The sequence below is a fragment of the Pipistrellus kuhlii genome, unplaced genomic scaffold, assembly GCF_014108245.1.
Source record: "Pipistrellus kuhlii isolate mPipKuh1 unplaced genomic scaffold, mPipKuh1.p scaffold_m20_p_17, whole genome shotgun sequence".
Taxonomy (NCBI): Eukaryota; Metazoa; Chordata; class Mammalia; order Chiroptera; family Vespertilionidae; genus Pipistrellus; species Pipistrellus kuhlii.
This window is the reverse complement of record NW_023425482.1, coordinates 5,827,540-5,855,492: the sequence shown is the minus strand read 5'-3', so window position 1 is coordinate 5,855,492 and position 27,953 is coordinate 5,827,540. Positions and strand designations below refer to the sequence as shown.

At 44.3% G+C, this 27,953-nt stretch overlaps 1 protein-coding gene across 7 annotated transcripts in view; it reads right to left on the bottom strand.

Annotated features, from left to right (window-relative positions):
• The window catches only part of ZCCHC14 (zinc finger CCHC-type containing 14), a 77,866-nt gene extending 74,275 nt beyond the window's left edge, over positions 1-3,591 (bottom strand). For all 7 annotated transcript variants that reach the window (XR_006741838.1, XR_004988475.2, XM_036440673.2 and 4 more), the window contains exon 1: positions 2,888-3,591. Coding sequence is in view for 5 of the 7 variants with exons in the window: in XM_036440673.2 (XP_036296566.1) it covers positions 2,888-3,451 (564 nt within the window). In the remaining 2 variants the exon portion in view is untranslated. The remainder of the gene's footprint in view (positions 1-2,887) is intronic.
• Positions 3,592-27,953: the final 24,362 nt, after the last annotated feature.

Genomic DNA, 27,953 nt, shown 5'->3' with positions numbered 1-27,953 from the left:
GCTCAGAGTTTAAAACAAAACACAACAGCTTACAAAAGAAACACAAACAGCTTTAATGGGGCTGCTTTTCCAGGATTACACTAAATGTAAGATTTAGACTCTAAATCTTAGAGAAACAAAGGCAGCAAAATGCTTAAAGGCTAGATTTCATGAGTTGCCTACTCCAAGCAACAGAAGGGTTTATCAATGTCAGGCATTATATTTAAAGCAGCAAAGGAATAGAAAGTTCAATGAACGTGACTGAAATTAATTTAGGAGTGGCATAGTGGATATAGAGAAAACTAGATCCCATTTGTTTAGAAATATGGAAGCAATGGCACCAAGGTTACTCATTATAATCTTTTACTATTGTTTTTAAATTTCTCTTTATTGATTTTTTTGAGAGAGAAACATTCATTTGTTGTTCCATTCATTTATGCACTCATTGGTTAATTCTTATATGCCCTGACTGGGATTGAACCTAAACCTTGGCTTATGGGACAACACTCTAGCCAATTGAGCTACCAGGCCAGGCTTATAACCTCATTAATAAGGGTCAGGCAGAATTCTCCAATTTTCCAAGGGTGAACAAAAATCTCAGCTCCAAGTAACTATCCAAAAATCAAATTTGAGCCAGGACCGGTTTGGCTCAGTGGATAGAGCATGTGCCTACGGACTGAAAGGTCCCGGGCTTGATTCTGGTCGGGGGCATGTACCATGGTTGCCGGCACATCCCCAGTAGGGGGTGTGCAGGAGACGGCTGATCGATAATTCTCTCTCATTGATGTTTCTAACTCTCTCTCTCTCTCTCTCTCTCTCTCTCTCTCTCTCTCTTCCTCTCTGTGAAAAACCAATAAAATATATTTTTAAAAAAGCAAAACAAAAAAAAAAAATTTGAAAACACTGAGAGACAAACATTTTACTCTATAACAATGTGCTTTGCTCAAGTTAGCATCCCTCTATAAAAGCCAGAGAAGGCAGAAGGAAGCACTCGCTGCACATCTGCTGGACACTTCACATGTGACATCATATGACCCTCCAAGCAAGTCCATGAGGCAGGTAACTTGCCTTGCAAAGGGAAACACGGCAGGAGAGAGGACTCTGGTCAAGGTCACATAGTTGGTCATTTAAATGCTCATTTGGGTAGGAAGATGGATTAGCCCCTTCATCACATCTGGCTTGACAGATTTCTGGCTTGGCAGAAAGGCTCTATTATAAATGATATTTTTGTTCCAGCTTTTAGCTTACTCCCCACCAAAATAATGATCACCAGGCTTCTGCTTTTAATAACGTGATGATGCATCTGCACACACAAAAGAGTTGAATAAGACTGGAAATCACAGCCTAGAATTATCAGTGTGTGGCATTTAACTTGAAGCCTAACAGCACCTGAAGGTGGCCTTTTAGGGGACTGAAACCCATGCATAGGTGCTAGTCCACTGGCACCCCAAATTTTACTGAACTCCCAACAGACCACCACATTCCCTGGGACACATCTTTCCCTTGGTTGTAGGGGAATAACATTTTTCTGCCCAGAGCACAATATGGGTGGGATCTGAACACACATTTAAAAAGAAAACCAGAGTCTCAGAGATCAATGTCACCAAGAAAAGATAGGACATAGATTAAAACCAATGCAGGGACCACAACCACTTCTTACAGGAAGACATTAAAGAAGAAAAGCCACAGTCCAGGTTTGAAAGAGAATTTAAAACCACTAGCAGCAAACCAGAGAGTGCCATTTAACTTAAAAGAGCTTAGGCACTGTCAAAGAAAGATATTCAGCACTACTGGTCTTTGACTGCAATCTCTTGCTTCCCAAAGTCAGTGTGTAATCTAAATACAATACACTTGGTCAAAGAAAATCCTTTTTGGCCCCCTCAGAGCACAATTTTGGAATTGGGTCCCAAGGGAACGTTAAAAACAAGTTTGAGCCCCAAACACTTTGGTTACATAGTTTTGAAACATTTAGACAAAAGTTCACATTTCTAAGTGGTTGACCATGATACCCTTCCTGTTTAATTTGGAGACTAGAGATCTTTAACTTAACCTAGCATTCCTTAGGAGACTGATATCCTCAACATGCTCGGGCTCCAAGTCAGCCTGGGATTTGTTTCATATTGAGAAATAACGGTTTCACATGCTACTGTTAAACACAAGCATAAACACAGATATGCACGTGCATTCATAAATGCATAAGCATACACATTCATCAGTGCTATTCGCACACTCACAAGCACACTAATACATAAACGCGTGCCCACTCTGCGGTCCCACCTGCCCATCTGACCACTCCAGGGGGGACACCTGCCCACTTAGGGGAAACCCACAACCGGACGTCACGTGGCACCCGCGAGTGTCTGCGAGGAGAGCCTTTTCCGTCTTATATGGCTTCCTTTTCTAGTAATAAACATCAAGTTTGGAGAAAGCAAGGCGACTCCTGTTAACTGGGGCCGCAACCTCTGCCTGGGGCTATCTGTCCCTCTAAGGGAGCTCTGAGTGCATCCTCTCACACCTCCCCGGCTAATCCGGGCGAGAAGGAAGGATGCAACAAGCCTCAAGGGCGCAAGGTGCTGGACAGGTCTTGGGGTGCAGGATTTACGGGCGGAAGTGGCGGCAGGGGCTTGGAGTGAGGGCATAGGGGGTACAGGGTGGAGGCTTGGGATACAAATGCGGAGTGAAAGCTTGGTTTGCGGCTGCGGAACCGGGATGGAAGCTTGGGGGTGGCAGGTATGAGTTTAGGGTTCAGGTGGGGGTTTTGGGATCTCAAGTGAAAGCTTCGGGAGCGAGTGTTTTCCGTTCAGGATGGAGGCTTTTGGTGGTGGTGGTGGTGGGCGTTTTGGGGAGCGGGTTGGAGGCTTGCGGTGCGGGTGAGGGCGCCGAGCCCGCCTCCCGCGTGGGCACGCACCTTGTGGCAGGACGGGCAGGTGGGCAGCGCGCTCTTGCCCCCGTGGCCCCCGCCGCCGCCGCCGCCGCCGCTCAGGCTGCTCTGAATCTGCGTGAGCTCCTGGCGCAGCACCTGCTTCTGGTGGAAGCTGAAGGCCGGGTGGTTGGAGGCCATGGTGAAGAGCAGCAGGAACTCATCGCCCGTGCGGCCCTCGTTGAGCTGCAGCCCATAGTTGTGGATGATGGAGTCGATGTGCGTGAGCGTGCGGTAGAGCACGCCGGCCGCCTCGCGCTGCTCCGAGCCCAGCAGCGCCAGCGACACCAGCAGCTTGCTGCGCACCACCTCGTCCGTCAGGTTGGTGAGGCTGCCCAGGTCGGCAGGGTTGTTGGCCTTGATCTCCGAGTCGCGCAGCGAGTGGTAGTCCTTGCGCGCCAGGTCCTCGAGGCAGGAGCCGAGGAAGCGCAACTCGAGCGGGATGCACAGGTCCAGCAGGCCGCACAGGAACTCCACGCGCTGCGGCGACGGCAGCTCCGAGAACCAACGGTACACGCCGTCCCTCTGCAGCGGGCAGCGCTTCTCCACCATGCTGCCGCCCGTGCCGCGCCGCCGCCCGGGGCCGGAGGCCGGAGCCCGGGGCCGGAGGCGCGGGGCGCGGCGGGAACGAGCGGGAGGCGCGGCGGGGCCGGGAGAAGGAGGGCGGACGCCGCGGGCCGGACCGGGGGCGCGCGGCGCGGCGGAGACCCCCGCCAGGGGCCGGCGGGCGGGCACGCGCGGGGCGCTGGGGGGGCCCGGGGCGGAAGGGGCGGCCGGGGGCGGCGAGCGGCCTCGGGCCCCCCGCTCACGGGCGGGCTCTTGGCCCGCGCCCGTCCCCAGCGGCGGCCGGTGCGCGGCGGCGGCGGCGGCTGCTCCTCGTCGTCGTCGTCGTCGCCCGGGAGGCGGCCGCCCCCATCTCCCCCCGCGCCGCAGGTTCTGTCACTGCGGGCCGCCCCCCGACGGAGCCGCCCAGGCCATTCCGCCGCCGCCGCCGCCGCGCTGGTGCTGGCTGGCCGTTACTAAGACGGAGGCCGCGGGAGGGCGGGCGGGCGCCGCGGGAGCGGTGATGGACGGACACGCGGGGCGCGGCGCGCAGGCGGACGGCGGAGGGATCTGCGCCGGTACTCGAGCGGCCTCGCGTCCAGGCTCCGAGCGCCGCGGACGGATCCAGGAGAGCGCGGCCGTGTTCGCAGCTGACGGGCGCCGGGACGGAGCTCAAGTGGGCGGGATAGTTGCCTCTCGCGACAGCCAAGCCGGCAGGGCCCGCCTCCTCCCCCCGCTGATTGGCTCGAACTGCCCCTTCTAAGCCCGTGATTGTTTCAGATCCCCAATCCAGATTCACACGCCCCCGCGACCACGCCCCCCGGGGCTGTCGATCATGTTAGAACTGCCGCGTTCCGCCCCTCCTCGGCTGTCGGAGTCGATTGGCCTTGTCGGGCGGGAGCGATGGAAAATCCGGGGCGGATTTATGGTTGCTTTTGTTCCCACAGATTTGCATGGAGCATTGTTTTAGGTAAAAGCTGGGCGTCCGGCCTGCTTTATTCCGGAGCGTCACAATAGGGAGATAGCGGGAGTCTTCGAAAAGCTGCTGGAGCGGGGCTCCGGAGACCCGAGTCCCCATCCCTGCTCTGCCCGCTAAGCTGTGTGACCTTGGGCAAGGGGCTTGGTCTCTGAGCCGTGGGCGCCTTCACAGCAAATGAGGGGAATAATAGCCGCCCCGGCAGGCGGCTGGTGAGCAGGTTGTGAGCTCATAGAGGGCAGGCGCCCTCATTTCGGAGGCTGTTGGCCTTCCTTGGGGATGTGATGGGAACACGCTTTCTCCATTAAGGAAGCTTCCTTTCATGGGGTTACTGCCTCAGCTCAGGAACCTGGAGGATGCAGATACACCCACCAGAGGTCGAGAAACAGGTGAACCGCCCCCTCACCTGGCATTTGCATTGGCACCGGATTACAGGCTGGGGAAAGGTGGGGCACCCAACCACCTTTAAATTCTGCAACTGCAAGCAGCTACAAATAAGGTAACAGACGCAGGAAAGAGAAATTCATTCCTTCGGTGCTCTACCTCTAGAGCCCTTATTTTGATGTCTTGTGATCAAGGATGCGTCTTTTCCCTAAGCAACTTTATGAAGGCCTGGTATATGCCAGGTTCTAAGCCCTGAGCAGGGCAGCCATGAGCAAAGTGCCCTAGAGAGCTTAAAGTAGACATTACAGAACCATAGTTGAGGGAAAAGGAAAATTTGTTTTCCACACCTTGGAGAAATTTTCTCAGAGGCACCCTGGTGTTCTTGGCCAGTGTAGGAAGAAGCAGAACTCAGGAAAGCTTCCCAATTGTATTAAATCCATGTAGGTAGCAGGGGCAAGCTGGGTTTCCCCGCCTTATTTCCCCAGTCCAAACTAATAAATAATTGAATTAATCCTTGTTCTCTTTTACCACACCTTTTTGAGTGATTTCATAGAAGTAGTCACATTCCAAAATCTACAATATGAGGGAGTGAGGGAACATGAAAATCAGGACCATTTAATATCTTTGCCTTCCATTGGTAAATGAAGTTCCTCAGAATAGGATCTTATCAGCCAAAACCGGTTTGGCTCAGTGGATAGAGCGTTGGCCTGTGGACTGAAAAGTCCCAGGTTCAATTCCAGTCAAGGCCATGTATCTTGGTTGTGGGCACATCCCCAGTAGGGGGTGTGGTGTGCAAGAGGCAGCTGATCAATGTTTCTCTCTCAGTGATGTTTCTAGCTTTCTATCCCTCTCTCTTCCTCTCTGTAAAAACTCAATAATATATATATATATATATATATATATATATATATATATATATATATATATATATATATTTTTTTTTTTTTTTTTTTTTTTAAAGAATAGGATCTTATCAGCATTGAGGGTTTCTCAAATCCAGTCCAAATTGGCTGTGAAATCCTCAAGCTCTGGTGCCAAGCCAACCTGAATTTCAGTCCCAGCCTTAGCCCACTCTGGGACCTTGGCTGTTCCCTTCAACCCCCCTGAGCCTCAGTTTCTGCATATGTAAAAGGGAGTCAGGTACCACCCAGCCCCACCCTCACAGCTGACAGTGGAGCACAGAGATGCTAATAGAAGCCATCCCTAGCTAGGACAACTAAGCCACACAAGTCACTAGATCAAGGTCCCCCAGCCCCTGACAGCCTTTTTACCTCTTTTTGCTGTGCTATTTGTTAATGTCTGTACTGGGTTGGATAGTGCCTTTGAAAAGATTATATCCACCCAGAACCTCAGAACGTGACCTTATTTGAAAATATGATCTTTGCAGATATAATTCAGGTAAGAATAAAGATGAGATCATGGTTAGAGTAGGCTCTAAACCCAATAAGAGTGTCCTAAGGGACAGGAAAGAACAAGCAGAGACTCAGAGAAAAGACCATGTGACGATGGGAGCAGAGATTAGAACCAGGGATGCGTGGAGCCACCAGAAGCTAAAAGAGGCAGGAAGGATCCTTCTATGGAGCCTTCAGAAGGAACCTGGCCCTGTCCATACCTTGACTTTGGACTTCTGGACTCCAGAACTGAGAGAGCATAAATTTCTGTTTCATTAAGCTACCAATTTTGTGCTTATTTGTTAGGGCAGTTTTAGAACACATTGTATCCTGTTCCCCTCAACTTCAGTTCAGCTCAATTCAATGTAACTCAACGAATAATAAATTGTTACCCTACAGAATCAGACCCCAATAAGGGTTTGGGAGCCTCTAAAGAGAATGGGATCCAGCCCTGGCAACTTTAAGGAACTGGCAGCCTGAACTCCCTACCCCAAAGTAGACATACTGTGCTCCCTGTCTGTAGGAGCTGTCCATTCTGCCCAGTATTCCCTCCCCGGGGAAGCAGCCAGGGGCCTCCCAGGGGAGAGGGTTGGGCATCCACCTGGAAGTCCTTCGGCACGTAATCTCTCAGGCCCGGCCCTGATGCTGTACCTGCTCTCCCTCCCAGCCAGGTTCCTACTCTAAAACAGATTCCATCTCTGGCCTATTTAGAGCTGCTCATTTTCCCATTTTCTGCAAAAGGTGACCCCTGGCTTCAACATTTCTCCACCTCTGCATTGACACAGTGGAGGGGCCATGGGGCTGTGGGAGGAGGTTGCTGGAGGGGCAAAGGATAGGTCAGATGGTGGGGCATTCCTCCCTGTGAGCAAAACTGAAGCTACAGTTAAAAGCTGGGCTGAGTGTTCAGAAAAGGAAAGGGTCCTCACACTATACAGCGTGGACAGCAGGTTCACCCCCTTCAGGCCATACTTGCCTTGAGCTTAACTCGGGGCCAGGGGTTGATAGAGCAGTGGGCCCTGCTGTAGGGGAGCTCATAGTTGAGGCTGGGACAGTACGTCTTTCTGCATTTTCCATAGGGCTGGAATGGAGCATAAATTAATGTTATTTATGAGAAAGAGAGACTTGGAGCTCACCACAAATTCCCAAAAAGATTTTGCAGTGGAGATATGATGTGCCTAAGTCCGAGTTAGTGATACTGACTAAATTACCACAGTAGGCGATGACAGGGCTGAGACCAGATTGGCCATCTGGATTCCAAGCACAGCCCCTCCCCCTCCTACCCTCTCCTCCACTGCACACCATATAGTTTTACTTTTTACTTTTCCTTTCTCATTTTTAGTGGGGAGAGGAGCCTGGAGGCCAGGCTGGGGTCAGGAACATAAAAACATGACTGGGACACAAATTAAAGAGTTGGGGCTGGAGGTGCACACCCAGACTCCCTGCCTGGATCCGCTGCTTATTTTGTCATGAGAGTAGGTCATCAGGATGTGTGTGGTCTCAAGTGGGATGGACTTACCAAGTTTCATTTTTCCTTTGTCCTAGACCCTGCTTTCCTGTGACTAAGAGAGCAAAGGGACTCCAAACTTCTAATGTGAAAGTCTTAAGAAGTGGGTCCTGGGTGGCTCAGTTGATTGGAACATCGTCCTATATACCAAAAAGTTGTGGGTTCAATTCCCAGTCATGGCACATACCTAGGTTGCAGGTTTGATCCCTGTTAGGGGTGCAAACAGAAGGTAACTGATTATCTATCTCCCTTCCTCTTTTTCTAAAAATCAATAAACCTGTCTTCGAGTGAGGATTTTTTTTAAAAAAGCAGCATACTGACATGATCCTTGCTCATCTATGAGAGCCTCCTGTGACTGTCATAATCCCATGTGTCTGGTCCTAAAATTATCATTGTTTCCATTTCACAGATGCTCAATAGTCAGTCATGGACCCAGGACCATACAGTTCATATCAAGTCAATTGCCCAGACTCCGACCCTCCAAGAGGAAAGCACCAAGTTGACCTGTCATTTATTCACTAGTTCTGCAAACCAAAGACTCCAAAGGTGTCTGTCATATGTTTTCCGAGCTGTGACTGCTAACAAAGTCCACCCGGAATCATAAATGGGCAGTTGTTTCAAACTGCACCCAACCCTGTTTCTGCACAGCCACATACTTCTCCAAGCAGATCTGCTTCTCAGGGTGCCTTTGGCCTTGGGATAGATAGATACGGTGTTTTCCCCATGGGAATTAGTTGGGCTCTTATTTAACATGTTGATTCCTAAGCCTGACGCCAGATGCTGAGTGAGTCAGACACTGGGGAGAGGGACCTTGGGCTCTGCATTTGTCAGCACCTTGGTGATCCCCAGACCCTAGTTCAAAATAATCACACAGACAACAGTGTGTGATTGTGGGGGGGAAGAGGGGTGAATGGAGGTGGAAGAGGGTGTGAGGGAATAAATGGTGATGGGGGATAAAAGAAGTCACACTGTGGATTCTCATCATTAAAGTTCTGCAGCCTATTTCTGTTGGATATTCGTTTTCCACATTTCTATGTTTCCTATGTCACAGTAATGAAACACTCTGAAAGCCAACAATTAACTTGTGTGTTCTGTTTGTTTACTTTTTTTACTCTGGAAGTTTTAAAAAAGACCCAACGTCAAGGAGTAGTGTAGTGATTCTCATATCCCTATTGCCCAGCTTCAATAGAATGACATTTGCTATTCCTATTTTATCTACTTCTCCCACTCCACGCTAGCACAACATTTCCTTTCTGAAGTATTTTAAAGCAAGTAAATTGGAGCATATATATGTATTAATGTGTTGTTTTTTTCTGATTATGAGATAATACATGCTCCTTGTAAAGAGATTATATCTCAGTAAAAGACAATGTAACAGTTACAAATAATCTCACTTCTCAGTCATAAAACAATGTTAACATTTTTAAATACATCTTTCTGGACACTCTTGTATTCATATATAGTTATGCATGCCTAGTTTTACAAAAATAATATACTTCATAAAAATAGTATTGTACTCTACATTTCGTGATCTGCTTTTTTTCATTTTACCTATCCCAGATGTCTGTCCCTGTTGTGGACTCATAAATCACACTTTTCAAGGACAGCCCAGAATCTTGTTGTTTGGATGTATGATGATTTATTCAACTAATCCCCTTAGTTGGGCACTCAGGTTGTTTCTCTGCTCTGTTGATTCTGTAGAATCCCGCCTGACTTTCTGAGAACTATCAAGCAGAGATAAAGATGGAGGGCTTAGATTCTTCCCAGTGTATAATCAAGTTGTCACTGCTTGGTTTGAAGTCTCAATACAAAAGACACACCAGATTCAAGTGTGTGTGAAAAACACACTCCAAAGGCAGGCAATAATTGTTTGGGTGACAAGGTTTAACTCAAAATATGGAGGTTTCTTTTTAAATTTTTAAAAAATTGTTGACAATATTACAGATGTCTCCCATTTCTCTTCACCCTTGGCCCCCTCCAGCTAGTCCCTACTCCACCCCAGGTCTTCCCCACACTATTGTCTGTGGGCTTATATGGGGTAGGCTTATATACATGTATGTTCTCTTCTGATACCTCCTACCCATCTTCTCTCTGAGATCTGTAATTCTCTCTGAGATCTGTAATTCTGTTCTATGCATCCATACCTCTGGACCTATTTTGTTTGTCAGTTTATTTTATTCATTAGATTCTACATATAAGTGAGATCATGTGAAATTTTCTTTCTCTGACTGGCTTATTTCGCTTAGCAAACTAATTTTTAGTTCCATCATACTGTTACAAAGGGTAAGAGATTCTTCTTTTTTATAGTTGCACTAGTCGTCTGGTGCACAAATTCGTGCAAAATGAAAGGAAATTAATTAGAAGAAATATTTTAATATCACTGTTCGCCTTTTCTCTATAATAGAAGTGTCAACCAAATTCACGATTGAGCCAAGACCGGTTTGGCTCAATGGATAGAGCGTTGGCTTGGGGACTGAAGGGTCCCGGGTTCGATTCCAGTCAAGGGCATGTACCTTGGTTGCGGGCATATCCCCAGTAGGGGGTGTGCAAGAGGCAGCTGATTGATGACTCTCTCATCGATTTTTCTAACTCTCTCTCTCCCTTCTTCTCTGTACAAAATCAATAAAATATATTTAAAAAAAAATTCACGATTGACAATAACAGATGGAAACACACATGTGCGAGAGCTTTATATATATCGTGCATGTGCAAGTCAACTTAAGCATATATATATATAATAAACTTGCTTAATTAGACCTGCTTTCTGATTTAGCTAAACTTTTTCCAGCCCAGTGAAGCATCCCAACTTCTCTTTCAAGTAATTGTCAGCAACTCAGCAATAAATATCAACACAAAGCAGATTATTATTTTAGACGCAGGGAGAACAAAGGGTAAAATATTTAACTGCAGCAATGTTTGACTACATTCTGTGCAGTGAGAAAACCTGAAGTCATTTTTAAGGCCCACCATTTCTTACTTCTTTTCAGTTGGGTCAAATTTCTAAGCTTTCTAAATATCTGTTTTCTGGCTAATGAAAAGAAAATAGAATTTCACCGAGTCTCCTAATCTACTTACTCCAGGACTTCTGTGAGGATCTAATAAGATGAGGCTCGGGAAAACACTTCATAGACATTTGGTTACAGTGTAAAATGTGTCCACCTGGCTATAAAGCAAGTTGTGTTCCTGGGCTGAAGAAACTGCAAGGGAGAGAAAGCCAGGCATTGTTACATGATGTCATTACCTGGTACCCACAGAGACCATTTCCAGGATAGGCTGGGCAGTTGGCTGCATTTTGCTCCACAGGGTCTCAGCAGCATTGGCTGTGATTTGGTGGGGTGTTCCTCTGAGGTGATGGTGAGGCCTACTTGGGGGAAGCCGAGTATTGCTTTGTTAGCTCCAGGTCCATGATGCTGTTTCTCTGTAAATAGCCAGTACACGTTACAGTAGCTCCTGCATTGGGCATTTGTCCCCTGGTGGTCAGTGTGCATCATAGTTGGACAGACACTTAGCATTATATATATCTATATATAATTCTAGTGTGTAAATGTAACACAGCTTTTTTATCCACTCATCTGCTGATGGGTACTTGCGATATTTCCAGACCTTAGCTATTGTAAAGAATGCTGCTATGAACATAGGGGTGCACATATTCTTTCTGATTGGTGTTTCAGATTCTTAGGCTATATTCCTAGAAGTGGGATTACTGGGTCAAATGGCAGTTCCATTTTTAATTTTTTGAGGAAGCTCCATACTGTTTTCCATAGTGGCTGTACCAGTCTGCATCCCACCAGCAGGGTTCCCTCACAAGCACTTGTTGTTTGTAGATTTGTTGATGGTAGTCATGCTGGCAGGTGTGAGGTGACACCTCATTGTTGTTTTAATTTGCATCTCTGTTGATTTAGTGACATGGAGTATTTTTTCATATGTCTATTTGCCATTTGTATATTCTCCTTGGAGAAGTGTCTATTCAGGTCCTTTGCCCATTTTTAAATTGGTTTGTCTTCCTTTTGTTGAGTTGTATAAGTTCTTTCTTTTTTAAATAAATTTTTATTGATTTCAGAAAGGGAGAGAGAGAATCATTGATTGACTGCCTCCTGCACGCCCCACACTGGGTATCAAGCCTGTAACCCAGGCATGTGCCCTGACCAGGAATCAAACTGTGATCTCTTGGTTCATTGGTCAATGCTTAACTACTGAGCCACATTTGCCAGGCATAATATATATATATATATATATATATTTTATATATATATATTTATTTAAGAAAATAACCCCTTATTAGATGTATCATTGGCAAATATATCCTCCCATACAATGTGTTCCCTTTCCATTTGATGATAGTTTCTTTTGCTGTGCAGGAGTTTTTTAGCTTACTAAAATACTAATGGCATATTTCACAGATCTAGAACAAATAAATATACCAAAAGTTTATATGGAATAAAAAAAGAGCCCATATAGCCTCAGCAGTCTTGAGAAAGAAGAACAAAATTAGAGGGATCACAATACTAGATATCAAACTATACTACAAAGCCTATATAATCAAAACAGCTTAGTACTGGCACAAGAACAGACATATAGATCAATGAAACAGAACAGAGAACCCAGAAATCAACTCAAGCCATTACATTAAATTAATATTTGACAAAGGAGACAGAGCATACAATAAAGTAAAGACAGTCTCTTCAACAAATGGTTTGAGAAAATTGGACAGATACATGCAAAAAATGAAACTAGACCATGAACTTACACCATATGTAAGGATAAACTCAAAAGGGATAAAAGACTTAAATGTAAGTCATGAAACCATAAATATTCTAGAAAACATAGACAGTAAAATTTCAAACATCTCACGTAGGAGAATTTTCACTTGTACTTCTAGGGAAGTGGTCGGCAAACTCATTAGTCAACAGAGCCAAATATCAATAGTACGACGATTGACATTTCTTTTGAGAGCCAAATTTTTAAAACTTCTTTTAATGCCACTTCTTCAAAATAGACTCCACTAGGCTGTGGTATTTTGTGGAAGAGGCACACTCAAGGGACCAAAGAGCCACATGTGCCTCATGAGCCGTAGTTTGCCGACCACGGGACTAGGGCAGGAGAAATAAAAGAAAAATAAACAAATGGGTCTATATCAAAATATGGAAGGTTTCTTTTTAAACAAACATACTGGAGCTCACCTAACATAGTAACTCTCCTTCAAAGTAGTCACCCCACAAGGCAGCACTCTCATTGCAATTAAACTGTGATTGCTGGAAAATACATTAGTGAACTTCTCTTTTAAAACTGTCTCCAGAGACTGGTGTAAATCATTTTTTAATGTACTGCATGTTGGAGAGCCTCCTTGCTTCAAGGTGGGGTATCTGGAGATAGACTGTGCTGATAAATTATAAACAGGATAACCTACTTTGCCTAGTTTGAGCAGAAATGTATTAAATTGTTACAGGGAATTCAGAGTCTCTAGCAGGGTCTGAGAGTCAGGTGTGCATATCATTCTTATATCTTTTTTAAAATGCCCATGTTCCTTGCCCGTTTTTCTACCAGGTTTTAGATATCAATGAAACAGAACAGATTTTTTAATTGTTGAGAGTATTACAGATGTCCCCCATACTCCCCCTTTTTGTCCCCCTCTCCCCACTGAAATCTATTATTCTGTTCCATGCATCCATGCCCCTGGACCTATTTTGTTTGTCATTTTATTTTGTTCATTAGATCCCACACATACATGAGATCATGTGATATATGTCTTTCTCTGACTGGCTTATTTCACTTAGTAAAATAGTCTTCAGGTTTGTCGCAAGAGTAAGAGCTCTTTTTATTTTGTTTTTTTTTTTAGTTTCTGTCAATTTTTTAAAGTTCTTTAGATATTAGGGATATTAGCCCTTTATCTGTGATTTATTTTAAAATATCCTCTCCCAGTTTGTCATTGCCTTTGACTTCATTTTTGGTGTTTTGTTTTTTTAAACCTTGAAAAAGTTTTTTTTTTCTTTTATGTAAAGTTATATAAATGTATTGATGTCTTTTTTTATTGCATCTGGATTTTGGGTTGTGGTTAGAAACCTTTCCTTATACCCAGATTATAAATACATTAACCCATGTTTTCTTGTATTATGCATATGGGTTCATTTTTTCATATTTAGTCCCCTGTTTACTCTTATGTAGAGCATGAGGTATTTGCTTTTGAAACTGTTTTATTAAATGTATTAATTAAACCACAGGTTGCAAATTAAAATGCTTTAAAGAGCCAGGTAAAGAGTAAACAAGTGAAACTAGATGGTAGAATAAAACAGGGAATATTGAGGTCTGTGGCCAACCATAGATTAAATTTAGTAGGTGTAGCCGAAACCAGTTTGGCTCGGTGGATAGAGCGTCAGCCTGTGAACTGAAGGGTCCCAGGTTTGATTCTGGTCAAGGGCGTGTACCTTGGTTGTGAGCACATCCCTGGTGGGGGATGTGCAGGAGACAGCTGGTTGATGTTTCTCTCTCATCGATATTTCTAACTCTCTATCCATCTCCCTTCCTCGCTGTAAAAAAATCAGTAAAATATATATATATATATTTTAAATTAGTAGGTGTATTAGTTTCCTAGGGCCTCTGTAACAAAGTACTACACAGTTGGTGGCTTAAGACAACAGAAATTTATTTTTTTCAGTTCTGAGGGTAGACATTTGAAATCAAGGTATCTCAGAACTCTGATGGGAAATCTGCCCAAGCCTCTCTCCCAGCTCATGGTGATGGCTTTGAGGCTCCATCACTCCCACCTGTGCCTTCATCATCACATGGCCTTCTTTGTGTGTGTCTGTACCCAAAACTTCCTCTTCACATAAGGACATCAGTCATTAGATTAACAGCCCACCCTAATTCAGTTTGCTTTCATTTAACTTTGCAGATTACATCTGCAAATATCCCATTTCCAAGTAAGGCTAGGTTCATAGATTCAGGGGGATATTATTGACCCAGTAGAGTGAGGGGAAAGCAGAATTGTTTGGAGCCCCTGTGGCCTGCACTCTGAGAGTTTGAGGACCCTTTGTAGATATCTTATGTGGCTGCCAGAATCATCTCTGCTTAATGATGAAGAATCTGCTGTGTTGAGAAACTGAAACTTTTATTTTGAGAATTGGTTCTGAAAAGCATAGACAGCTTGTCACCTTAAGAGGTCCACAAGAAAAGGAAGAGGAAATCCAAAGGTCAACTCTTCTAAGTCTGAGCTAATAGATGGCCTGTCCCACAGCCTGAAAGAAGACAGGCTTGTTCAGTATGAATATTTGGGTTTCCCATTGGAAGCCAGACTCTCTTATGTATTTTCTGCGACTGTAAGGCATGAGTTCCTTCAAATTCCTTTGTGCCAAAAGAGGGCCCATTTCCTACCTGGAAGGCGGAAGATGGTGCCTTCCCTGGCTAGTGGCAGATGGGAACTCAGAGATGCTGAACGTGACATGCCCCTGCTGCGTTGAAGACAGACCGGGCCATGTGAGAAGGAATGTGGGAGCAGGGAGTGGCCCCGGCCTACAGCCAGCATGAATCTTAAACCTCAAAAAAGTAGATTCTGTCTCAACCTGAATGAGCCTGGAGGCAGCTTCTCCGAGGGACTAGAGTCCAGCTGGGTGACTCTATGAGACCCAGCAGAGAACCTCATTAAGCCTGTTTGGATTTCTGGCCTGTAGATTGTCAGATGATACATGGGGGTTGTTTTAAGCCACTTGCTAACTTGTTATGCAGAGAAATTAACACACCTCGCCTGTGAGACCTGAGCAGAGAACCTCATTAAGCCTGTTTGGATTTCTGGCCTGTAGATTGTCAGATGATACATGGGGGTTGTTTTAAGCCACTTGCTAACTTGTTATGCAGAGAAATTAACACACCTCTGCTCTTGATGAATTTCTAGGGGTGGAGACACTAGATGGGGAGAAACGGAGTTTTGGCATTAGGCAATTTCTTTCTTCTGTTGCACCTCCATCCATATATTCATCTACTCAGTTAATAAGCATTTCTGTTTCCCGTTCAAGACATAAGGTATGAAAATCAACCAGTGTGAGGTGTTCTCGGTGGCTTGAGGTTGCTGGGAATCAGACACACGTGCCCTCTTCTTCTGGTTAACTAGTAATAGAGTCCAAGGAGCCAGGTGTATCTAACCTCATTTCGTCCTGGTGTCTTGTAAGTTCCTAGGGCTAGAAGTAATTTGGTAAAGTCTCTTAACACAATTCCCCCTTTGGAGTAATGTCCCAGAAAATTGCATTCCCTCACCCCCCAAAAAGAAGCGCACAGTGGCTTTTATACATCATAGACCCGGTACACCTGGTAAGTTACTGTCCACCTCCCAGTAGCTCTACCTCATAATGTCAAAGATGATCGGTGTGAAAAACTGGCTTGTGGCAGGTACTCAATAAATGTTAGAAGTTGGGCTTATGATCCTCAGGTGTAACACTTGTTGCACACCCTCCCTGATATCACGTTGTTAAGCAGCATGACCCAAAACAGGGATCCTGAGCAGTGTCCTCATACCATCAAAAAGCTGAGAACTAGCCTAAACCAGTTTGGCTCAGTGGATAGAGCGTCGACCTGGAGACTGAAAGGTCCCAGGTTCGATTCTGGTCAAGGGCATGTACCTTGGTTGCGGGCACATCCCCAGTAGGGGGTGAGCAAGAGGCAGCTGATCGATGATTCTCTCTCATCAATGTTTCTAACTATCCCTCTCCCTTCTTTTCTGTAAAAAATCAATTTAAAAAATATGAAAAAAAAAAAAAAAAAGCTGAGGGCTAGAGAAGGGTCTTGCAGCTTTGGCTGCATATAAGCATCATCAGGGGATGGCTAACCACCGCCATGCTGGCCCAGTGAGGAGCCGAGCCACTGCCTAGAAAGATCACCTATGGACCCTGAGCATTGAGGGAGCACGTGGACGTGGACGGCACAAGCCAGGTTTCAGGTGGGAGGAGGGTTTGTGTCGAGGAGGGGGTGTGAGGAAGGAAGGGAATGGGAAAGCCCCCACTCAGGCAAGGGTGACCTAAGGCCACAAGAATGGGTGGGAGTCTGGGGGGGGTCTGGTGTTTGATCATGGAGGAAGATCATGGATAGACATGGCCCTTTACCTTCCATGTCTCTGTTGTGGGTTGAGATGTGTCCCCCCAAAATATGTGTTGAAGTCCTAACTCCTGCTCCCTGTGAATGTGGCCTTATTTGGAAACAGGGTCTCTGCAGATAAAATCAGGTTGAGGTAATGTCATTAGGGTGGGCCTAATCCAAAAGGACTTGGTGTCCTTAAAGGAGACAAGGAAGGAGGCCTTCTGAGAATGGAGACAGAGACTGGAGGGGTGCGGCCACAGCCAAGTGACACCTAGGGCCACCAGAAGCTGGAAAGGCAGAAAGATCCTCCCCTAGAGCCTTCAGAGAGGCAGCCTGCCAGCGCCTGACTTCAGCCTTCTGGCCACTAGAGCTGTGAGAAATCTTTGTTGTTCTAATCCCCCGTTTGTGGTGCTTTGATAGGACAGACTTTGGACACCGATCCAGTCTTCAAGGCAAGGGCATGGATGTGCAACACTGCTGATGAACTACCCAAAGGCCACTTCCAACTGTTCTCTCACTGTCTCAGACTACAAAGGTTGGAAAGCAAAATTTTTATATGCCCACGTCCCTTGCATTCAGGGGTGACCGTGCAATCCAGTTCTGGTCAATAAGACCCAAGTAAGTCTTTCCAGGGGGGTCTGAAAATGTCTGCTTCTCTAACAGAGGGAAGTGTGTCAGGCACATCTTCTCCCTCCACATCAGAGCCTCTTTGAACACGGCATGGCCCCAGCATTAGGGGTCCATGGCTGCTGGCTTATTAGCACGGAGACTCACCCAGACTCTGTGCCTGGTATCATTCAGCTGCTCAGCCAAACTATGGTATGAGAAAAATAAACTCATGTTTGTTCAAATTAATGGGTTTTCTCTACCTGCGGCTAAATGCTTTCCTAGTTGATATCATGCTCTGCCCATAGGAGCCTTTTCAGACCCCTCTTCCCTCTGGTGGACCAGAGAGGGTGAAGGTGGGAGCTCTGGAGGGAGGAATAAACAGATTCTAATTCCGACTCTCACCCTATCCCTCAGTGCCCCCAAGCTATCTATTTTACAAGATGGCAGGAGAGTAGGTAGGGGTCCTACAAAAAGCTCAGTACTAAAAACAGGGTCATGATCAGAACTGTCTCATCTTGCCTGGACTTTGGACAAGCTCTTGATACCAAATGGGTACCCCTTTCCTTAGTATGTGTGCTTGTGTCTATATCACAGACACCATCCTCCCCCAGCTGAGCTCAAGCCATTCCTGAATCAGAGAACAATCATGGCAAAAGGTCATCACGGTTGCTGCTATTTATCAAGTGGGTTCTGTGCATGGGGCACAGAGCAGTAAATCCCTTGCCAAAGAACAGACAGCTAGTAAGTGACAGAGCTAGGCCTTGAGGCTGGCAGCTCACCATGCCTCCTGCCAAGTCTGAGCTAAGGGTTTTGGCACAAACAGCAGGAAGGGCAGAAATGCCAAGGGACAAACCACTTTCATGTCTCATTTAACCCTTGTGGCATACTTTGAAATCAATGGATCATTATCTTCACCTGGCAAAAAAGGTGGTCAGGCCTGGGGGGAGGAGAGCAGACACTGCAGAGCTTAGACTGAACAACGATTTCCTGATCCAAAATCCTGCTCCCTCTAGAATGGCTGAAGATTGAGGCCCGGTCGGGATTGCAGCTCAGGGTGAGAAGGGTCACTGTAGAGCAAGTTTCTTCAACACAGTGCAGGTGACCCTGATATTAAGCACTAACAACCTGTCAAGATCTACTGAAGTCTGAGTACTTAGCAGTGGCATCTCACTCAGTTCTCCTTTTACAGATGATGAGACTGAGGCGCAGAGAGGCCACTTGTCCTGTGTAGAAAGCCAGCAAGGACAGACCCGTGTCCTCTCCACTGTGCGTCCCTGTCACATTGGGGGGGTTTCCTGACCACATAGAGGCCTTTGCTCTCACGTTAACCACAGAAGCTTTAACGTATACATACCAGTATGTATGTTTGTCTGCTTTTATATGTATTTGGCTTATGATTTGGTTTGAAGTGTGATTTCTGTGGCTGACAATTTTTTAAATCACTGATTCATGTGTCACTCATGATTCTTTCATATATCTGATGCTTGGCACTGTGACTTACTTTCTTTTATGCAGGACTAGCATTCCACGAGGACATCTGTACAGAAAGATGAGAAGCATCCCTGTCTGTACAATACTTTACAGCCTTGATGCATGTCTCAGTGGAAGGTCAGTCCTGCTGATACACATATACCAATGACTTAACTAAATTACTTTTATTTTAATCCTCACCCAAGGACATGTTTTTTGATTTGAGAGAGGGGGGGGGGGAGAGAGAAGCATCTATTGTTTGCCTCCTAAATGCACCCCAAAGGGGATTGAACCCACAACCCGGGTATGTGTCCTGACCCAGAATTGGACTTACCACTCTTTGGTGCACAGGACAGCGCTCCAATCAACTGAGCCATACCAGCCAGGGCTAACTTAACTAAATTCTAAGCTCCTTAAAAGAAGGGACCAGGTTTGGTACTTTTTTTTTTTTGTCACTTTGGGTTTTTAGCCTTATACACAGTAGGCACTTATCAAATGTTTGCTGATGGTTGTTCCTTCAGCAAAGTTTTTTTGCAATGCATCTCCCAAACAATATTTTCTTCTGTAAAGATTATGGTACTGTGTCAATTTCTCCAGTTAGTGAGAAATCTTTCCTATCAGTTATTATGTGTTATGTATAATTATGGTACTACCCAAATGCTTAGAAAGTAAAATTAAAAAAAAAATCTTGTTAATATTTCCTTGTAACATAGCATTAACCCCAGAATAGAAAAGACTTGAGCTGGAAGAGAATTTAGCAGTCAGATGAGCTAATTTCTTAATCAGCAGATGAAGGAACTGAAGTTCACAGAGGTAAAGGGCTGTCAGGGACCACGCTGTCAATCCACCTGTCAGTTTGCTGTTGGGAGCTGATTTCTGGTGCAGAAAACTGATGATTCACACATCTAAAGGTTCTTTATCATCTCTATGTTTGACCTTATTTTCTCTGTATTATAAACATGATAGCATTTTGCAATAGCACATTCTATTCACTGTCAATCCGTGCATGCTTCTATCATTAGACACGACTTTATCCATGTGGCCAGCTAACTAGCAGTTCTCAGAGGGCATGGACCAGGCTTGCTCATGGCAACTAGTATGTGTAAGGTGATCAAGATAGATTTGTTGAATGAATGAAAGTTGGACTGAAACACAGTGTATGACTTTCTCAACACTTCTGTGTTCCACTTAGCATATAAACTAGTGATAAAGTGAATTCATGTATTGAGACCTACAAACTGGAGGCTGTCCACCTCTGTGGCATGGGCATGTCACAAATCTAAGTCAGCCTGTACTTATGGACACAGATGTCAAGGAAACCCAATACTGTGTATACCAATCACAGTCCCCCAACTCAGCTTTAGCTAGCTTAGCTTAGAAAGTAGGAACTGCTGGCCTTCTCAACAAATCCTCGACTTCCTGGCCAATCGTGCCCTGTTTTCACGTCTAACATTCTATAAAACATGCTCTTTCTCAAAAGCCTGTGGGAAGAGGGTTCCACTGCTGGTGAGGCACTGTTTGCCCCAACTCATGGATTGTTTTTCCTTGAATCAACGACATCAAACTTATTACTAAATTGTTTTAGCTTTGTCATTTGACACTAGATTATTCTGTTTAGTTGCGATAGGATTTTAGTGAGAAATACCTTTGGCTACACTAAACAGTGGCATTCAAATAGGGGTTTATTTTTCTCACATGACAAGAAATCCAAAGAGGAGCAGTGCCCATGCTTCTCCATTAAGTGAAGCTCGGTGGTATCAGGGACAGCATCCTTGGTTCTTTTGGACTTTCCTTATGGTAGCAATTTGGCTGCCATATTGCTACAGCTCTAGGCATCACATACTGTATTCAATACAAGAAAAAGGGAGGAAGGGATGAAACCTATAGATGTTTCTTATGTGACCTGTAGATATTTCTTATGAGACAAAAAGCAAACACCCTTCCATAGATTTCTACTTAAATCTCATTGTATCTGTGGCCACAGGAAATGAGGAAAGAAAGTGGCCTGACCAAAAGCTTACTGATTGGGCTTCCTCACTTGCACCTCTGCCATTGCCCTTTGAGAAGCATGCCCAGTCTAGCCTGCTGATCCTGAGATGAGAATGAGAGTCAGGTGAAGAAGAGCCATCCCATTTGAGCCCAGCCTGGATCAGCCAGCCTCCATCAAGACCCCCAGATGGGTGAGTCCAGAGCTACCCTATTGACCAGCTGACCCTCAACCTGCCTGCAAATGTTTGAGAACTAATATTGTACAAAAACCCATATAATTTAACACCAAGACAAACCTTAAAAAATGGTCAGAGGACCTGAACAGCCAATAGTCAGATGAAAAGATGTTCATTATCATTAGATAAATGCACACTAAAACCACAACAAATCCTGGATGGGAGTGTGTGTGTGGGGGAGTTTGGTTGGAGTATTGTCCTGTACACCAAAAGGTTGCAGGTTTGATTCCCAGTCAGGTCACATACCTAGGTTGTGGGTTTGATCCCCAGTCAGAGTGCATACAGGAGGCCACTGATCGATGTTTCTCTCTCACATAGATGTTTCTATCTCTCTCTCTCTCCCTTCCTCTCTCTCTAAAAAAAAATCAGAAAAAACATGTCTTCTAGTGAGGATTAAAAACAAAACAACCACAACAAGATATCACCTCACACCTGTGAGAATGGCTATCATCAATAAATTAACAAACAAGTACTGGGGAGGATGTGGAGAAAAGAGAACCCTGGAGCACTGTTGCTAGGAATGCAGATTGGTGCAGCTACTATGCAAAAAGAGTATGGAGTTTTCTCAAAAAATTAGAAATAGAACTAACTTATGATCTAGCAAATCCGCTTCTGGGTATTTATCCAAAGAAACCCAAAACTCTAATTCAAAAGATGTATGCACCCCTATATTCAGTGCAGTATTATTTACAATAGCTAAGATATGGAAGCAACCTAAGTAAAAGACACTTGGTAAAAGACATACTTGGTAAAAGACATAGGTATAAAATAGAATAGACCTCAGCCATTAAAAAAAAAAAAGAGTGAAATATAATCATTTGGGACAACATGGATGGACCCAGAGGCTATTATATGAAGTGAAATAAATGAACAAAATAAATGAAAAAACAAAACAGACAGACTCATAGATACAGGAAACAAACTGAGGGTTGCTAGATGGGAGGAGGGTTGGGGGTAGGTGAAAGAGTTGAGGGGATTAAGAAGTATATGTTGGTGGTCAAAATAGTCACGAGGATGTAAATACAGCATGGGAAACACAGTCAACAATCTGTAATAAAAAAATCGTAATATGCTCATTAGACTGGATGTCCTTCCAGCTGAAGCTGGGGCTGCTAGGAAAGTCTGGGTCCTGCATGCTTGCTGGCGGCCAGAGGGAAGCATGGGTCCCGGGTGCCAGAGGAAAGCCAGTGCCAGCAGCCAGGGGAAGGAAGGTCCACTCTTGTCTGAATTTCATGCATTGGGCCTCTAGTATTGTAATAATTATGGATGGTGCCAGGTGGGTACTGGACTTATCAGGGTGGTCACAGTTTAAGTTACATAAATGTCTAATCACTATATTGTATTCATGAAACTAATATAATATTGTATGTTGACTGATTGAAAAATAAAAAAGAGAAAACCCCACTTGAATCTGCATATTGAAAGATCACAACTTGTCTCAGAAAAATTACAATAAAACAAAAACAAAACTGCACTAATACAAAAAAGAAAACTAATTATTGTCATTTTAAAAAATACACATTTTTACAACAGCATTATTGATATGTAATTCACATATCACATAGTTTGCCCATTTAAAGTATACAATTCAATAGTGTTTAGTGAATTTTAGAACATTTTCATCATCCAAAAAAGAAGCCCTATACCCATCACCATCACTCCCGATTTCTCCCCAACAACCTCAGCCCTAGACAACCACTTACCTATTTTCATCTCTATGGATTTGCTTATTCTGGACATTTCATATAAATTGAATCATACAGTGCATGGTCTTTTGTCACTAACTTCTTTAACTTAGTATAATGTTTTCAAGGTTCATCCATGTTGTAGCATATGTCAGTATTTCATTTATTTATTTTTGTCCCCCCCCCCATCAGTTTATTGATGTATAATTGACAAAAGTATATATATTATATTTAAGGCATATAACCTGAGGATTTGATATGAGGGTACATTGTGAAGTGATTACCATAGTTGAGCTAATTAACACTCTCATTACCTCACACAGTTACCCTTTTTTATATCCCTTTAGCACATGTCAGGTCTACAATACAGTATTGCTAACTCTAGTCACCATACTGGAATTAGATCTCCAGAATTTGTTCATCTTATAGTTGAAAGTTTGTGCCCTTTGGCCAACATTAATGATTGCTGCTTTGCGATGTTTTCTTACCTGTTACTATGGCCTTGATTACCTGATATAATTGGCATACTTACCCATGGGTGAGTAGCAGAGCATTTATTAAGCAGGCACTGGGGTATGGCAAAGAAGTCCAAGATGTTGTCTCCCTCAGGGAGTTTATATCTCTAGCTGAGGAGAATAAAGCCCTTATAATCATGATGATTTGCTATTTCAGTTTTTCATATTATCACCTTGAACAGCAAAGAAAGCCACTATGTGCCAAGCATGACAACAGGTGCTTTGTATAGTTAATCCTTTACACGGCCTTGCATCAGGCAGGATGCTTTTGGCTCTGTATACCAGAAAATCTAACCTAAAGGGGATTAAACAAAAAGGAAGTTCATTGTCAAGAAGTCCTCAAGTAATAAGACCCCAGAGATACTTAATGCATTGGCTTAAGGACACTGTTGAGGACCCAAGCTTTCTGTCTGTACCTTCTTTCCTCCTCTGTGCATCAACCTTGACCTTAGTCTGGCTCTTCTCATTTTCACAAGTGCCTGCACTATTCCAGGCATCACGTATAGCACCCAACAAAAGAAGAAATATTATCTCTCTCTCTGTATTGATTTTAAGGGAAAAACCAAACCAAAACAAAACAAAAATCTTTCCTCAAAACCCCTCAGCTCATTGACCAGATTGTGTCACATGCTCATACGTAAACTAACCACAGACGAGGAATAGAGTCATCATGATGGCCTTTGTATATGCCTTCTGGGGCTGGAGCCAGCTCTCTGAAGCCCATGGTTGTGCAGAGTGTGGAAAATAATAAACTTAGGGTTCTGTTTCCAAATGAGGGCCCTGAGGCTCTGAGAGGTCCAGCCCATATTTGTCTGACCCCAAAATGTCTCTCTACTAGACCACCCTGCAGCTTTACAGGAAGTAGCAAGATGGGATGAGGAACGGTTTAATTACATCATTATAGGTTGTTGTTACCCTTTAAGTATCATGATCATTGTGGCCAGCATACTCCATTAGAATCAACTTTGGATCACCATGTAGGTGCTCTGTAATCATTACTTTTACAGCGAGGCAGGTATAATGTAGCCTCAGATAACCACACAGGCTCATTCCTCTCAACATTGTATGAAGGCCAAGTTGACCAGGTTAATCACCTCTACATGTGGGAGCAGACTCACAGCCTCCTGGTACACTTTTTTCCTTCTCACCTGCCCCGTGGCTAGTTCTCTGTGAGCTGCCACGCTAGGATGAGGGGAGGAACGTCCCTGGACTCAATACTAGCCCATTGGCATGGATAATTGTGGATTAGGCCAACCAGCAGCAACCTCATCGTCATCATTCATTTGGAACTCACACAGCACTGCATATCACTAGCACCAACACAGGCCATGTCATACCCCTGTCTCCAGTTGATTGTGTGGTGCCCTCTTTGTTCTGTCTGAGTCATTCATGGTCAGTGACATTGGAAGCAAGCGAGAGCTGGGAAGACCCAGAACTTTGGAAACCTGGATTCTATACTGAGTGGCCAGATTATTATGATCTCTGAACGCATAATAATCTGGCCACTCAGTGTATATCCTATATAATAAAAGGCTAATATGCAAATTGTCCCATTGACCAGGAGTTAGACCAGCAGGCAAGCCAACCAACCACCAGCCACCCATGTCCCCTCCCCCGGGCCAGGATGGCCAGATCCCACCCATGCATGAATTCAGGCCTCTAACACACACACACACACACTGAGTGGCCAGATTGTTATGCGTTCAGAGATCATAATAATCTGGCCATTAAGTGTATAGTTCCTGGCTGTGTGGCCTTGGGTATGCCACTTACTCTTTCTGAGCTTTGATTTTCTTATTTGTGTAACTGCTGACCATGAACACCGATGTCTGATGTGTGACTGGGCTCCCAAGAGCAGTGGCCATGAATGTTATATGGTTGGGCTTGGGCCAGTAACATTGGGATGAGCAGTCAAGGCTCCCGAGTGAAACCGCTGAGTTTATAAACTCTGGTGCCAACTTCTTACAGCACTTGGAATAGGGCCAAGGCAGATTCAAATGGAGTGAATTGATCTCCTAATGGCCACAGGATATCTTGGCATACTCTGAAATAAGAGCTTCAATTTTCCTGTGAGTACAGGCTTCAAAGTCTTGTGAGCTTTCTTGTTTTGTCCAGGGAAACTAGAAAAGAAACATTGAATGGATTTATGTTTCTGCATGGGTGGGTATATTAGCTTCCTATGGCTGCTCTAACAATTACCCCAAATTTAGTAGCTTAAGACAATACAAATTTAGCCGAAGCCGGTTTGGCTCAGTGGCAGAGCGTCGGTCTGCGGACTGAAAGGTCCCGGGTTCAATTCCAGTCAAGGGCATGTACAATACATTGGTTGTGGGCACATCCCCGGTAGGGGGTGTGCAAGAGGCAGCTAGTCGATGTTTCTCTCTCATCGACATTTCTAGCTCTCTCTCTCTCTCCCTTCCTCTCTGTAAAAAAATCAATAAAATATATTTTAAAAAAAAGACAATACAAATTTAATATCTTATAGTTCTGGAAGTTGGAAGTCCAAAAGGAATCTTTCAAGTTAAGAAATCAAGGTGTCCGCAGGGCTGCATTTGAGAGGCTCCAGAGGAGAATCCATTTCCTTGCCTCTGAATGCTTTTAGAAGCCACTGGCATTCCTTGGCTGGTGGCCCCTTCCTTCGTCTTCAGAGCACATCTCTCCAACCTCTGCTCCATCATGCTGTCCCCTCCTTCTCTGCTGACCTTTTTACCTCCCTCTTATTAAGAACCCTGTGATGACATTGGGTCCTCCAGACAATCAATCTCTCATCTCAAAAGCCTTAGCTTAATCATAGATGCGAAGCCCCATTTCCCATATAAGGTGACATATTCATGGGTCCTGAGATTAGGACATGTGCAGCTTCGGGGCTAGTATTCAGCCTGCTGCAGTGCATATAAAGCAAACCTGTGGTGGAGGGGAGGAAGTTTGCATCAAATGAACTATGTGCTTGATTCTCCAGTCAGCGATCATACTCCTGGGGAGTGGGACAATCTGCAGAGGTCCAGGATGGACCTAGATTATTTCTGAAGACTAAGAGAGATATTTGGCTTTACTAATACTGGCTCTGGATTGACACTGGCTCTCTGTCTTGGAACATATCCCCTATGGATAAGGGAGGACTACCCTACAGGGCGTTGGTTGAGGCAAAAAGGAACCTGAGGTAACACTGAGGGGAGTAGCTATGGCTCCTTGGGCTTGGTCATGCTGCATGTGGTCACTCCTCGCCTATCTCCCAACATACCTCCTGTGGGAAGAGGGAGACTTTCATAACAAAGTCCCATTGGCCAGTTTGTTCACTCTTAGGATATTGTACATAGGGTTGTGAAGTACTGGCTTAGGAAAATGGATTTTCAGGTTATATACCTATCTCATCGAGTCCTAACTAAATTAGACAATGTGCCTTAACAGGATTCCTGCAAAGAAACTGTGGACTGAAGGAGATACTACCCTAATAAATCAAGCACAAGCAAAGAGCAAGAAAATTGCAGAGACAACTGTCTTACTTGTGGAACAGGCTCTTTATTGGATCTATTCCAAGGTGAAAACAAAAACAGCCATCCAATCAGACATCAAAGGAACACAGCCCCTAATTCCAATTGATCAAGAAGTCTATTGGACATGTATTCAACAACCTATGAACATTCATAAAAATCCTCACCCCAAAGGCTTCTTTCTGCCTTGAGGTATCAGTAATGATGGAAGCTGTCATAACAAGTAAGAGATTAATTGTTAATCTTTTACTCAGCACTCTAAATTTTTTATTTTGATATGGGCTTTTATTGTACATAAAATATGAGAAGATAATCAATAAATATATCCTTGGGTAAGGATAAAAAATTAAAAAGTAAAATAAAATACACATACATTGTGGGTAGATGCTGGAAAGTTTTTGTCTGGTGGGATTCATGATAAACACAGACACACACACACACGCATACACACACAAAACACATGCAAAACACAAACAAAACAACAACAACAACAAAAACTTGGGAGACTGATATCTAAATAATTAATGTCTACTAGCTGTCAAAACAAAAACACCAAATTAAACTATTTATAAAACATTTTAGCTTGGTTTTATGTAATCAAGAACTACCTAGGAGATGACTATAAGCAAATCAGAAAGTTCTAGCATTTTTTGTTGGTTCAGAGAAGGTATTCTATAGCAAAGGTGTTTGGTAGAGTTTTAATTTTTTACAATTGGATAGAGGAGTCCCTTCCCCTCTCCATATCTTCCTTACTTCTCAATAGAGTGAGGATTGGGTGGAAGGGAAAGAGGTTCTAACAGCCAGAATGTTGTGGGGACAGCTCTGGCTCTTCCGCCACACATAGATTTCTGGTCATAAGTATACAATTCATCTACTGAGAAGAAACAGTTCTGAGTCAATCTCTCTTCAAGGCTAGGGTAGGAAGTGGAGACCAACTTCCCTTTTGCCCCTTTACCTGGAAACCGTACCTGGCTGCAGAGATGGATGGTGGAGGTGAATGTGTTTGGACAATTGATGGGAATTCTTATCAAAGGCTTCAAGGAGAGCTTGACTGAGTTTATGCACAACATTTGCATGTAAATGCCTATGCCCATGTAAAAAACAACAACAACATGGTTTGTACATTTCACCATATTTTTTTTTCTTTCTTTAATGCTCACTGGGGGATATTCTCCCCTCCCCCATTGCTTTTTAGAGAGAG